The sequence below is a fragment of the Harpegnathos saltator genome, unplaced genomic scaffold, assembly GCF_003227715.2.
Source record: "Harpegnathos saltator strain DR-91 unplaced genomic scaffold, Hsal_v8.6 scaffold93, whole genome shotgun sequence".
NCBI classification, from domain to species: domain Eukaryota; kingdom Metazoa; phylum Arthropoda; class Insecta; order Hymenoptera; family Formicidae; genus Harpegnathos; species Harpegnathos saltator.
Genome location: NW_020230721.1, coordinates 357543 through 369739, shown reverse-complemented (window position 1 = coordinate 369739; position 12197 = coordinate 357543). Strand labels below are relative to the sequence as shown.

The following is a 12197-nucleotide window of genomic DNA, read 5'->3' as shown; positions in this document are numbered from 1 at the left end:
TGTGGTTGACAAAAGACGTAGATTTCTACTCGGATTTTATTCTCCGGCTGTCTAATACTCCGAAAAGACTGTGTTATCCTTCAAGCGTAACCGATAGCCGCTGAAACTTTTAATTATTGTCATCTCAGAAGATCGAGATCAGTCTTGTCCCGAGAGACAGAAGTGGAACTTGGCCGTAACGCGGCATACGTTGCCGAGCCATCAGGAGGAACAGCAATGCTGCCGATAGAGACTTCTCGATCTCGTTAGGAGGCGAATCTCCGAACGAACGGAGAGAGCCGTTCGTTCATTTGCTCGAGCAGATCGCTCCTGATAAGCGTACCAGCCCACTGCCGTCGTCATATCTCGCGAGAGAGTTCGATAACGATCTTTCGCCGCAGCGTGTACTTCGGTACAATGCAAACTTAATTAAATGGAACAACGTCGCTGCTGTCGACATCGTCGTCGTCGTCGTCGTCGTCGTCGTCGTCGTCGTCGTCATCGTCGTCGTCGTCGTCGTCGTCGTCATCGTCGTCGTCGTCGTCGTCGTCGTCGTCGTCGTCGTCGTCGTCGTCGTCGTCGTCGTCGTCGTCGTCGTCGTCGTCGTCGTCGTCGTCGTCGTCGTCGTCGTCGTCGTCGTCGTCGTCGTCGTCGTCGTCGTCGTCGTCGTCGTCGTCGTCGTCGTCGTCGTCGTCGTCGTCGTTGTAGTTGCAGTCGTAGTTGTCTTCCTCGTTGTCATTGTCGGCCTCGTTCCAGGTAGCGGTAAGCTGGTAGGCTTCGCCAGAGAAGCACAATAAGATACGATACGCAAGAACAGCGAACAGTAGCGCGAACACACGGTCTAGATGTTCCCCGTCAATGATACCGGGCACCGTGAAAGAGGAGTTTCGCATGAATTTATATCTAAAGGACGGTGCGACGAGAGAGAGAGAGAGAGAGAGAGAGAGAGAGAGAGAGAGGGAGGGAAAAGAGCCGTCTAAATGCGGGCAGACGAGGACGCGGCATGGTGCGAGCTCGCGCGTGCAAAGCGCATTGAACGCGACGAGTCGAACTCGAGATCCAGTTTCCCAAAGCTGCTTCGAAGAGAAAGAGAGACAGAGAAAGTGGAAGAGAGACAGAGAAAGTGGAAGAGAGAGAGAGAGAGAGAGAGAGAGAGAGAGAGAGAGAGAGAGAGAGAGAGAGAGAGAGGGAGAAGAAGGAGAGAGCTCCGGAGAGGAAGGTCCTTCACGTGTAACACGTGCCGGCATTCAGCGACGCCGTCGAAATCGTGTGAGAGTCGTGAAGAGATCGCGTTCGAATCTCCGATTTCGCGAACTTAATCGAGTCGACTGTTTGAAACACGCGGGCTGCTCGGGTAACTTCCTCGACCCTTTGACGAAGCTTTGTCAGTGGATCTCGCCGTTAAGCCTCCTGCGCCCGACGTTAATGCGTATTTGTATAAATGTGCCGTCGCGCTCGTAAACAGGGGAAATGGCGTTTATAAGCCCGCAGGAAACGGAACGCGCAAGTCGGCTATAAAGAATTCAATTACGGGCCTTGGCGCAATTATCGCCGACCGACGATCAATCATCGAGCACGATCCGCGTTTCCGCACTTTTAGCATTTTTCTAACGAGCGACGTATAAAAGAGGAGCAAACACGGATACGCGTGCGACACTTATTTACGTGCACGCGTGTGTACACCTGGTGTGTAACTCACGGGTTACACGCGGTCATTATCGCGTCCGTATTAATAAGAGCTCAATGATAAATAATGAACGTTTGTTGTATGCGCGATTGTGCGTCGAAAGTAATACAGTATTCCCCATATTTGCCGTGATATTATATTCGAAAAATACGTAATACCTCGCCGATACATTTGCGCACGTAATACAGAGGAGAATGAGCATACTAATGATATTATGCGGATTGGTCGCGATGTTCAGCACGCCAAGCGCGTTTGACGAGCAAGGAATTCGAAAATATTTCTCACGCATTACGTAGTATTAAATTAATTAGTAAACGAGAGAGCTTTAATTAATTGCCGGCTATGCACATTGTGGGTTGCGGTGGTGTATTTATACAGTATTTTATCTAATTTTACCGCAGGATCGCTATATCCAAGCGGTATGTTTTGTTTAGTAAACGCATCATTCGCCATTACGTAGCCGTGCGTGGCCTGCAAATTTCACCAAATGAGCTTTATCCGTTTTGCGAGATTAAATTGAAATTTAGCGGCTACTTCCCGAAAAGTTAATGGGGGGGCTTCAATTTACACTACAACCTTTTAATTAACCCTTCAATTCCCCATGTCACAGTAATGTCATCGTAATTAAAACTCAGATTGAATTTTAAATCTCCCAGAGGGTGCTCTTATACTGATGCGATTACGTTTATTAAATTAATTTCGATGAAATTCCATGAAATTAAGATAAATAAGATGGCGAGGCATTTGGTTTGTACTTTCTCTCATTCTGCCCGTGCTGGGCGCGAGGAAATTTTTTTTCGAGCGGACCATGCGCGCGCGTGCGATAATTCCGTCGACGAATGCCGCGGCGGCAGTCGTCGGGTCCGGTTGACGCTCTCACGAAAGTCTCTCTTTCTCTCTCGCGAGCGATGTTGAACGTGACGCATTTACGCGCGCGATTCGACGGACGGTGTACGGAGCCTGTTAATTGTCGTTGACCAAACGTCACAAGCGACAGACCGGCTGAGCGGCTTACCTGCCAAATTATACCCGCCGTTCCTCCCACGGGCCGTGAGCTCGCATGCAAATCACCGTACGTCGTCTTGCCAGCACGAGCTCAGCACAATTCACCGCGCACTGAATTGCTCGTGCTGCCGACGCTACTGCTGCTGCTGCTGCTGCTGCTGCTGCTGCTGCTGCTGCTGCTGCACGATCCATGCGGGAGGAAGCTGTAAATCAAGTGCAAGCGACTTCGAAGACTTCGCGGCCGTGTGAAGCCCGATTATCGTATCGATCTCCAGCTGAGCCAGAATGAGAACGGCTCGTTTCCGATAATTAATAACGAGAGAAGTGTCGCGAAACTCACGTCGATTTCCTAATGTGAGGAACGGCCGAAGATTGCGGACGCGCGCGCGAAAAATCTCGCGCTACGTTACCGCCGCTGTTGAATCGCGTTATCGTGAAATTGGTGGTCTCGCGGCTTCTCTTGGTACACCGTGTACGCGAGCTCACTTTACACGGGAATTCAAAGGCGATGAAGTTGGCAGAGCGGACAGAAAAGAAAGAATTACGATGGAATGAGCCGTTACCGCGAGAGAAAAATGGTTTCGCTAATTCGACATTGAACGAAATCTTATCTTCCTCTCTCTCTCTCTCTCTCTCTCTCTCTCTCTCTCTCTCTCTCTCTCTCTCTCTCTCCTCTGTCTCTCCCCCTCGCCAACCCGGTGTCATAATCGGCTATGAAATGTCTCAAGTTGGTATAACTTGAAGCGAAATTAAAGAGACTCGAGAACTCGGTCTTTTAATACGCCAACTGCGTATTTTGTAACTTGGCGCAATTAAATTCGCCAATCGATATCACTCAACCTTAAAGCTGGCTCGGAATAATTTTCTACGTTGAGGTCATTAGATTGCCGCAGCGAGGAGAGATTTTACCTTGAAACTGTACGATATGATAAAAAAAGATACCAGAGAAATCAGAAAAAATATTAATTAATGTTCATCGCGCGTTTCTGAAAAGGTACACAACGCATGATAGATTCCCGCTTTTACGATAATTTGCATGAAACTAACCTAATCGACGCTCGTAGCTCGGACAGCTAATCTCGCCGAGGCGGTCGGCGGCGAATGTATTTTTCAAGGGCTTCGCGCAAGCTATTGAAACAGGTGGTAACCGGCTTGCCTTGAACACCGTACGAAAAATTGCACCTGTTCGCCCGAGAGTCTCGTGGTATTTTTATTCCTACCGAAATCACGAGCAGGATGAATTCGGCCGTGAAAGTTATTTTCGAAAGTAGCCGAGATAATAACTCCCGGCCGTGTCGCCGTAATCGCGCACCTGCTGCTTTTTTCCAAGCGCGTCAGGAGTAAAAAAAAAACGACAATTAAATCGCGTCGCTAATTACGCCTCGTCGTAATTATGAATTATGAGGGTGTAATAATAATTACGAGATTGCCAATTATACGATCCCATTGCGCACGAGAGCGCTCTATCGCGGCCAATGGCCGCGATTTTCGTGAGTATTTTGCATGAAGCAAAATTTACTAGGAGTTTGTAGACTCATAATATATAGAAGTCCCAACGGCGGGCTTCGCAACGGAGTCTCTTCGTATTATCGATGTGCTTACGGAGCCCGGTATCACCTGACGCGCTGGTAAAATGCGCAGAGAAGCCGAGTTCGCGGGTGATTCGTGTCCAAAGTTATCGCGGCTATTGTGCACCGGCCGGATGTTTTCAGCGCTAACCGTACCAATCCGCAATTAATATCTGGCCGAACGACCGTCCATTGTTTAAACGAGAGTAATGCTCGTCGCAATGGCCAGGTAAGGAAGTCTAGTTGCACCGATCCAGACAATGGCGCGGCGTGGGACCGCGACGATACGAACTGTATAATATTATCGTAAAACACCCGTTACCGGTGTATCGACGACGTTCATTAAATCATGGTAGCTATCGATCGCGATATACAGCGGCGCACGCGGCCGCAAGAGGCCGCAGCGCGGCATTATCGCTATTCTATTTGTATTCGTTTCATCGACGAGGCCGCCGGTTACATGCTCTTAGCGTCGAGGTCCAGCATGGCGCAGGTCGCGACACGCATTCTAGCGACAATAACGCTTCCGATTTTACAGTGACACGGCGCTTTATACGCGCCGTATAACTCGCGCATTTAAATGCTTCATCGTAAGCATCTCCGTGGCGCGCGACTTCTCGCGCGAGTCCCCGGAGAACGTTGCGATGCTGTCCCTCCTTTATCTCGTTGCAGTCCCCTGGTGGTAGTATATCAATTTTTGAGAACGACATGCGGCGAGAAAACATATATGATCTTTCCTACCTTCGCTCCTTTCCCTTCCTCCTTTTTTTCAGACTAGGAAATGTATTTTATATTTTTAATTCAATGACCACGTTTTTGCCGCGGAGAACTATACGTTCTTGCGTACTTTTGACCTCCTACGTTGCTAAATTATGTTGCAAAGTACGAAGAGATACGATTACAGGTGTGCATAATAATTCCCGACTGGAAATATCAATATCGCTCGACTCAGATTCGGTTCTCTCGCGGTTTCGAGCGAATTGCCGTCGTCAGCGAGAGATCGTAACTATTAATTGTTTAAAAAGTGAGGGTATATAATGCGCCCCACGCGGTCCCGGCGCGCTCGTTGGAGGCGCTGCGCGATTGTATGCAAATCGTTGCATTAATACACGAGCATTAGAGAGATCGGCAAACGCCGAATTCCTCCAGGCTTACGAATCTTACGTAAGCGAGCCCGCTTTTGAACGTTGAAAGTTGCCCGCGCCCGACCCGGCTTTCCATCCGTGCCGTTGTGTTGCGATGCTTTTCGTTCGTTCTTAACGATAACGGTCGAACAAAGAGTCAGGCATCGGACGTAACAGGCACTAGAGTTCAGCGACGTTCGCCCGAAGCTAGTATCGATAAGTGGTACAGCGCCGGGCAGTATGGACGGAAAATGGTTTGGGACGAGAGAGAAAAAGAGAAACTCTATAGAGGGTCTCTCTATAGCGGTTGATTGCAAAAGAGGAAAGGCGCGAGGGGCCCTCGCGCGCAGGAAAAAGGCGAAAAATCGAAACGGATGTTTTTCGGATAAGCAAAAGAACAGCGTGCAGCCGAACGGGGCGTTTGTTTAGCGCTACATGTTTTTTCTCGACTCGAAGCTAAACGAAACTAAACGAATAAAACGGTAAGTGTCGAAATGACAATGGGAAATTTGAGACTTTTGACTGTCTCAGCAACAGGTATGCTACACTTTGTATCTGAAAAATCATTGGGAATCGTTATCGTGTTATGGAATATTGAATGATGCAGCGTTGTTGGAAAAAAGTCGCGATGATAACGGCAAGCGATTAAAGTTCCATTTTTATGGACAACAAAGTTACATGTATGTTAATCTTTAATTGTTTCTGCAAAATCGAGTCTGGCGATATGCAAGTATGCAAATCCGTTCGTGTGTACGACGGCGCCTATAAAAGAGAAAGAAAACAGGAAAATGTGCAGACGTTGTCTGCAAAATTTACGCGCGCTACACTCATGCAAGTCACTCGTGTCTCGTCGAACGAAATTTGTTCGCTGCAATGCAATGACGAGCCTTGCCGTTACTTAAAAGCGTGTCTTTTAATAATTTTTTGCAAATCGCGGTCGAGCTGTATAAGATTTAATTCAACGAGCACGGCTGAGGTGGAAGTAGAAATTGCCGAGCAAACCGAGCAAATCGTTAAATGTTAATCTATTAAAGACTCCATTCTCACAATGCGCGCGAATCCTCCGTGGAAGGTCCGTTAATAGCCCCGCGAAAGTAGACGCGATTCATTCATTTTGTACTCTCTAATATGGAGTAAAACCGCCGGAGAAACTGGCGTTTCCGGCGATATCGACGTAATATCTCAAGAAACGACTGCGCGCTCCACTTCGATAAATTCCAACTGGCACGCAAGCGAAGGAAGAAAGAAGAAACCGCGAAATATTCCCTCGAATTTATCGCGGGCGCTTATTGGCCGCGAGAGCGTCCTCGTATTTTCTCATCGGTCGTTCTCACATAATTCACACGTTGCTCTATTATGACAGCACTTAAGGATACGCGAGTGCGGTGATAGCCGGTCGCTGAGCGCTCGCGGGTTAATGTATTCCACGGGCGATCATTGGCGGTGTCTTGTCGTATGTAAATCATCGCTCCCACGGCGAAGACGAATCGCTCCGGGATCGGTCTGTATCTCTGTATGTCAAACTCCGAAAATGGATTTCGTAATCGACAAAATTACATTTCGAATGACTTCCGGCGGAAAGTCGTCGGACTCCAGCCGCGTTTCGACTCTCCGACAGATACAATATTTGACAGATATAGTTTCGTATTTTAAATTACAAATATTTCCACGATTTACGGTGAGATCTAACTCAAAAGACATTTTCACTACGCATGTCTCATTAAACGTTATATAGACATAATCATTTTATAATTACACTTACGACAAAATTATATACGACCTATATCCCTGACACACGCTGCAATTATTCGCACTGCCCAAGGGTGCGCCTGTTGAAGAATCAATACATAGAGTTCAAACTGCATGTAGATACTCGGAAGAGCTGAACGTCGAATGAGCGAACGACATTGAAAGCGATGAATCGGAACTAAAATTACACGACTTTTTCACTTCATGTGACACGTGTAAAAAGATAATAAATAAAATAATAGAAAAAAAAATAGATGAAAGCGACTCCCGATCCAAAGCGCACATGCATAATATTTACTCTAGGAATGACGCATCCAGTGCCGCGATATTATCACGGTGTCTCACGCGGCGAAGGGTGGAGGAAAGCAAGGAAGAAACTGCCACGTAGCCGAAACGGCGGAAGTTGTCGCGGCCTGGCTCACCCCTGAAGTTCACGGGAAACTAATTCCCTAAACTCCCCACCGATAACCGTTGCGCTTAATCGATGCCGTCCGCGAAATGAGCCCGTCATTCGGGTTTTACGGCGCGACGCTTAAGCTCGGAAGGGAGGGATAAGTGAATCGCTCGCCTTCTTCCGAGCTGCTGCGAAGTGACGCTTCTACAGTTAAGCCGCAAACACTAGCGGGAAATTGACGAGACGTCGAGCGAGCGCGGACGATTTAGCCAAATTCAATGTAATCGTTAGCGCAACGTGTTCTCTCATATGTATATGACGGCAGGCAACAATCCGCATCGTTACGAAGGATGTGTATGCAAGGTCGTGGTGGGAAGGCTCCTCGCAGGATCGTTACACGCGGTTGGTGGAGTTGCGTCCAGGCTCGATGAATCGTTAGACAGATGCTGGCGGTTTATGCGGGGTCTGTTGTTAGCGAAGTTATCGAAGATCGCGATCGCCAATAAATACGATCCGCGATGGTTCCGAAAGGGTCGGCTGGGGGCCAAGAAGGGACGGGGAGAGTCCGCCGCGTCGTTCAGCCGCGCGGAAAGTTACGTACGAGAGTTACGTAGGTAGAGAAACTCGGCGCGTCGGCGTGGCGCGCTGATCATTCGCGCCCGATGTAAAAGATTTCCGGATAAGGAGGGAGAGACGAGTCGACGTTGTAAATCTTGCTGAGTTGCATAATTGCCGATATTTGCGAGATGTTGAAGGTACGTTGCGCGTTTCCACCCGACCGAAGACACGGAACAAACATCGTGCACGACGTGCACGCCGCGCGCGAGTCTTTGACTCGCTTCATCGGACGCATTTGTTGGGAAACCACCACAGGACGCGCGTACGAGGAGTGGCGCGCGAACCTTGCGCTCTGAGCGCAACCAGCGAAGTTGAATTCAATACGGCGGGATAAACTCCGCTTATTTATCAGCGGCTAGCGCGCTAATATATCGCGATACTCGCGGGATCCGTTACGGATCCATATTAATAGCGCGGCTTATATACATATAGATACTACAAAACGATTTCTCTCGCTAAGGTGCGGCATGTAATAGCCATTGGCATACACGCATCTGCAGTTATAATACACAAATTACACTCGTGCGATTGGTCTGTGTTTAACCATGACGGAAACGAGCCGTGAGCGACGTGCCGGTTCCATTCCGGGTGAATAAGTCTGGTACACGCAACTAATTCTAACATCCAATACATATCTCTCTTTCTCTCTCTCTCTCTCTCTCTCTCTCTCCCTCTCTCTCTCTCTCTTCCTCTCTTTCTCCCGCGCGTGTGCGTCGTACAGCGACGATCTCGTCAAAAGTTTATAATTTTACTCACGCCAAGTTGTGCCGGGTCGTTCCACAGTCTGACGATATGTGCGCGCAACAAATGATAAACGAAGCGACGTAAAAATGTTTCAAACTTGCTTAGAAATGTGCCTGCGTTATCTGTTTTGAATAACTTATAAACGCTCGCTTGCATAAATAAGATTAGACTTAACAACTTGCAACGATAATCCCCTCCTTCATGCGTATAAAGTTCATATAAAAAGGAGCGGTCTCTTGATAGGAATTAGAAGGATTTGATCAGCGCATAGTCATTCGCACGACATATAATCCGACAGTTGAAAATATTAAATAAGAAACACGAGTGCTAATAATCAAGATATCATATATACGAAGATGGGTCTTAAATCGTGCTTGTTATTTACGCTGATTATCGTTGGTATATTGTCACATGAGATCGTAGCTAAGCCATCTTCAAGTAAGTACTTTTTATCTTGCATATTCTATAACAAATTTTGTACTATATTTTGTACTGTATACTGTCTGTTATCTTTCTTCTTTATACATATACACAAGCGAATCCCTATTTCATTGCGATATATTTAAGCGAAAATTGTCGCTCGAAGCCGCAACTTCGACATACAATATAAAAATCTCGTTAAATTTAATTCAATAAATTACGCCGGATGCACTTATGGAAAGATTTTGTTGTGCCGAATTTAACGTTGTTTCTTTCGTTTTTTTTTTACAGTTTGCCAGCTTCCCAAAGTTGTAGGTCCTTGCAGAGCAAGTCTAAAAAGATACAGATACGATTCAACTACGGGACAATGCGAAGAATTTACATATGGCGGCTGTAAAGGCAACGAGAACAATTTCATAACCAGAGAAGTGTGCCAAGAAAATTGTATAAATAACTAAATCGATAATAATAATACAGGATAAAAGACAAACATCTTTTATAAAAGGAATGAAATATCTAATTGTTTAATGATAACTATCTGTAAATGTTTATTTAAATCTATATTTTTAATTGTATAATTTAACTGTGTATTTAAATTTAACAAAATTAAATATATTACAAACATACTTAATTGCTTAGACAGATCTGATCTTGTCATAGGTTCATATTCTCGAAACATATCGCTTTAAATGATATGTGCATTGAGATAAGCAGTCAATTATTGTATCAACTTCTACTATGATATGTAAAATATAAATAAAATAATGGTATATTAATTATGGTATAATAAATATAAATAAAATAGTTAATAAATACAACTCGAAAGTAATCTGAACTTCGTGTAGAGATAGATAACCTTTTTTATTCCATATACTAGGTGCGCAACTAAGTTTCCGGGTTTTTTTGATGAATGAAAAATGGAAAATTTAAAGAGAAATACAAAAAATGATTTTTTCAAAGTATCGTCCCTCGCTAGCTGCACATTTTTGCCATCTCTCTGGCAATACATGAATACCGCGACGATAAAACGACGCGTCTTTGAACCGAAACCATTCATCCAACCAATTTTGCACTTCTTCGAAATTGACCAAGTGTTGTCCAGCCAAGCCATCGACCGGAACAAGTGATAATCGGAAGAGGCCAGGTCTGGCGAATACGGCGGGTGCGGTAGCAGATCCCATTTCAGCGTTTTGATGGTGTCCTGGACGATGGAAGTGCGATGGCACGGAGCGTTGTCGTGCTGCAATATCAATCGTTCGTGTCTCGTGTTCCATTCTAGCCGTTTTTCGAGCAATGCATGGTTCAAATTGACCAGTTGTTGTCGGTAGCGATGCCCATTGACAGTTTCGCCCGATTTCAGCAGCTCATAGTACACGATTCCTTTCTGGTCTCCAGGTGGTCGCACCAAACGCAGAGCATTGTCTTCTTCCCGAAGCGATTTGGCCGTGCCGTCGATGTTGATGCTTCGCCAGGCGAAAGCCACGATTTTTGCGTTTGGGATTCTCGAAATATATCCACTTCTCATCGCCAGTAACAATTCGATGCAGGAAACTCTTTCTTTCATGCCGCAAAAGCAAAATTTCGGAAGTGGCTCTTCGATTTTCCATCTGTCTCTCAGTCAACTTATGCGGCACGCATTTTCCTTCCTTTTGAATTTTTCCCATGGCATGTAAACGTTTGGAAATACCTTGGTGAGTCATGTTTAATGCCTCAGTGCAAGTTGATCTTGTATTTGCGTATCATCTTCATCCAATAACGCTTGCAGATCGGCGTCCTCAATTGTTTTTGATCTTCCGGAGCGCTCCTTGTCCTCAGTGTCGAAATCGCTACTTCTGAAGCGTTTAAACCAATCTTCACAGGTAGTTTTCGATGGTGCATGTTCGCCGTAGGCCTCCTCGAGCAAACGATGAGCTTCAGCTGCACTTTTTTTCAAGTTAAAGCAGAAAAACAAAGCTTCCCGCAAATGCTATTTATTTGGCACAAAACTCGACCTCTTCGTTGTTAGAAAAAATATTTTGGCGTTGCGATATGTATTGGTATTACGACTGGTTATTGTTGACAGATGTCCAAGCTATAAAAAAAACACAACTTCAGACATGTATGTCGACTACATGTGTCGTTAGCGCCATCCATGTGTGAAACCCGGAGACTTAGTTGCGCACCTAGTATATATACGCAGTCCGTATAAATAGATATAATGTAAATCGACTGAAACCGCAACATCGTAACAATATCGTAGCGTTTTCTGCACATGTTATCGAAATCCTTATCGAATATCTTAAAATAATAAATAAAAATATCTACAGAGACATTTAACGTATCAAGATATGCAGCGATAAATCTTAAATCGTGCTTGTGTCTTTTTACCATCGGCATGTTGATACATAACGTTGATACATAACTTCATTAGCCGCAAAAAAATTTATTTCTTGTAACATTGTATAAAAAATCTCGTTATGTATGTCGACTGCTGTGACATATATTTTTATACAATTCCAGCGAATCTCCGAAGAACTCGAAATGTTATGTTCAACTATCTCTAGATGAGTCAAAACTATACAAGTAGAATATAAAAAGTTAAAAAGTGAACATTGTTAGATCCAATTGTTAAGTTCCATTGAGGACATAAAAGTTTCGTTGTATACATTATTGATGTGATTTCGTATTTTCCATCTTAATGTACCATTTTGCGACGATGATATTATTATGGATACAGGCTAGATGTAGAACAGAGCGCATCATTTATTTCGATCGTGAAGGGACAATTTCGAGAGAAGAAAAAATATGAGGACATATATGTCGGTATACATCAGAAATAATAAACAAGTGACTATGTATACGTATGTGTGCGCGTGTACATGAATGTATGAGAACTCTCTGCGAGAAATGCACACGAGCTTATTTTTACT

At 45.2% G+C, this 12197-nt stretch overlaps 1 protein-coding gene across 1 annotated transcript; it reads left to right on the top strand.

The window, feature by feature from the left end:
* Positions 1 to 9123: 9123 nt before the first annotated feature.
* LOC105180840 (kunitz-type serine protease inhibitor HCRG1) lies at positions 9124 to 9805 on the top strand. The gene is made up of 2 exons (XM_011137144.3): positions 9124 to 9306; positions 9580 to 9805. Exons 1-2 carry the CDS (start codon positions 9225 to 9227, stop codon positions 9744 to 9746), a joined length of 249 nt encoding a protein of 82 aa, XP_011135446.1. The 5' UTR covers positions 9124 to 9224; the 3' UTR covers positions 9747 to 9805.
* The last annotated feature ends 2392 nt before the right edge of the window (positions 9806 to 12197 follow it).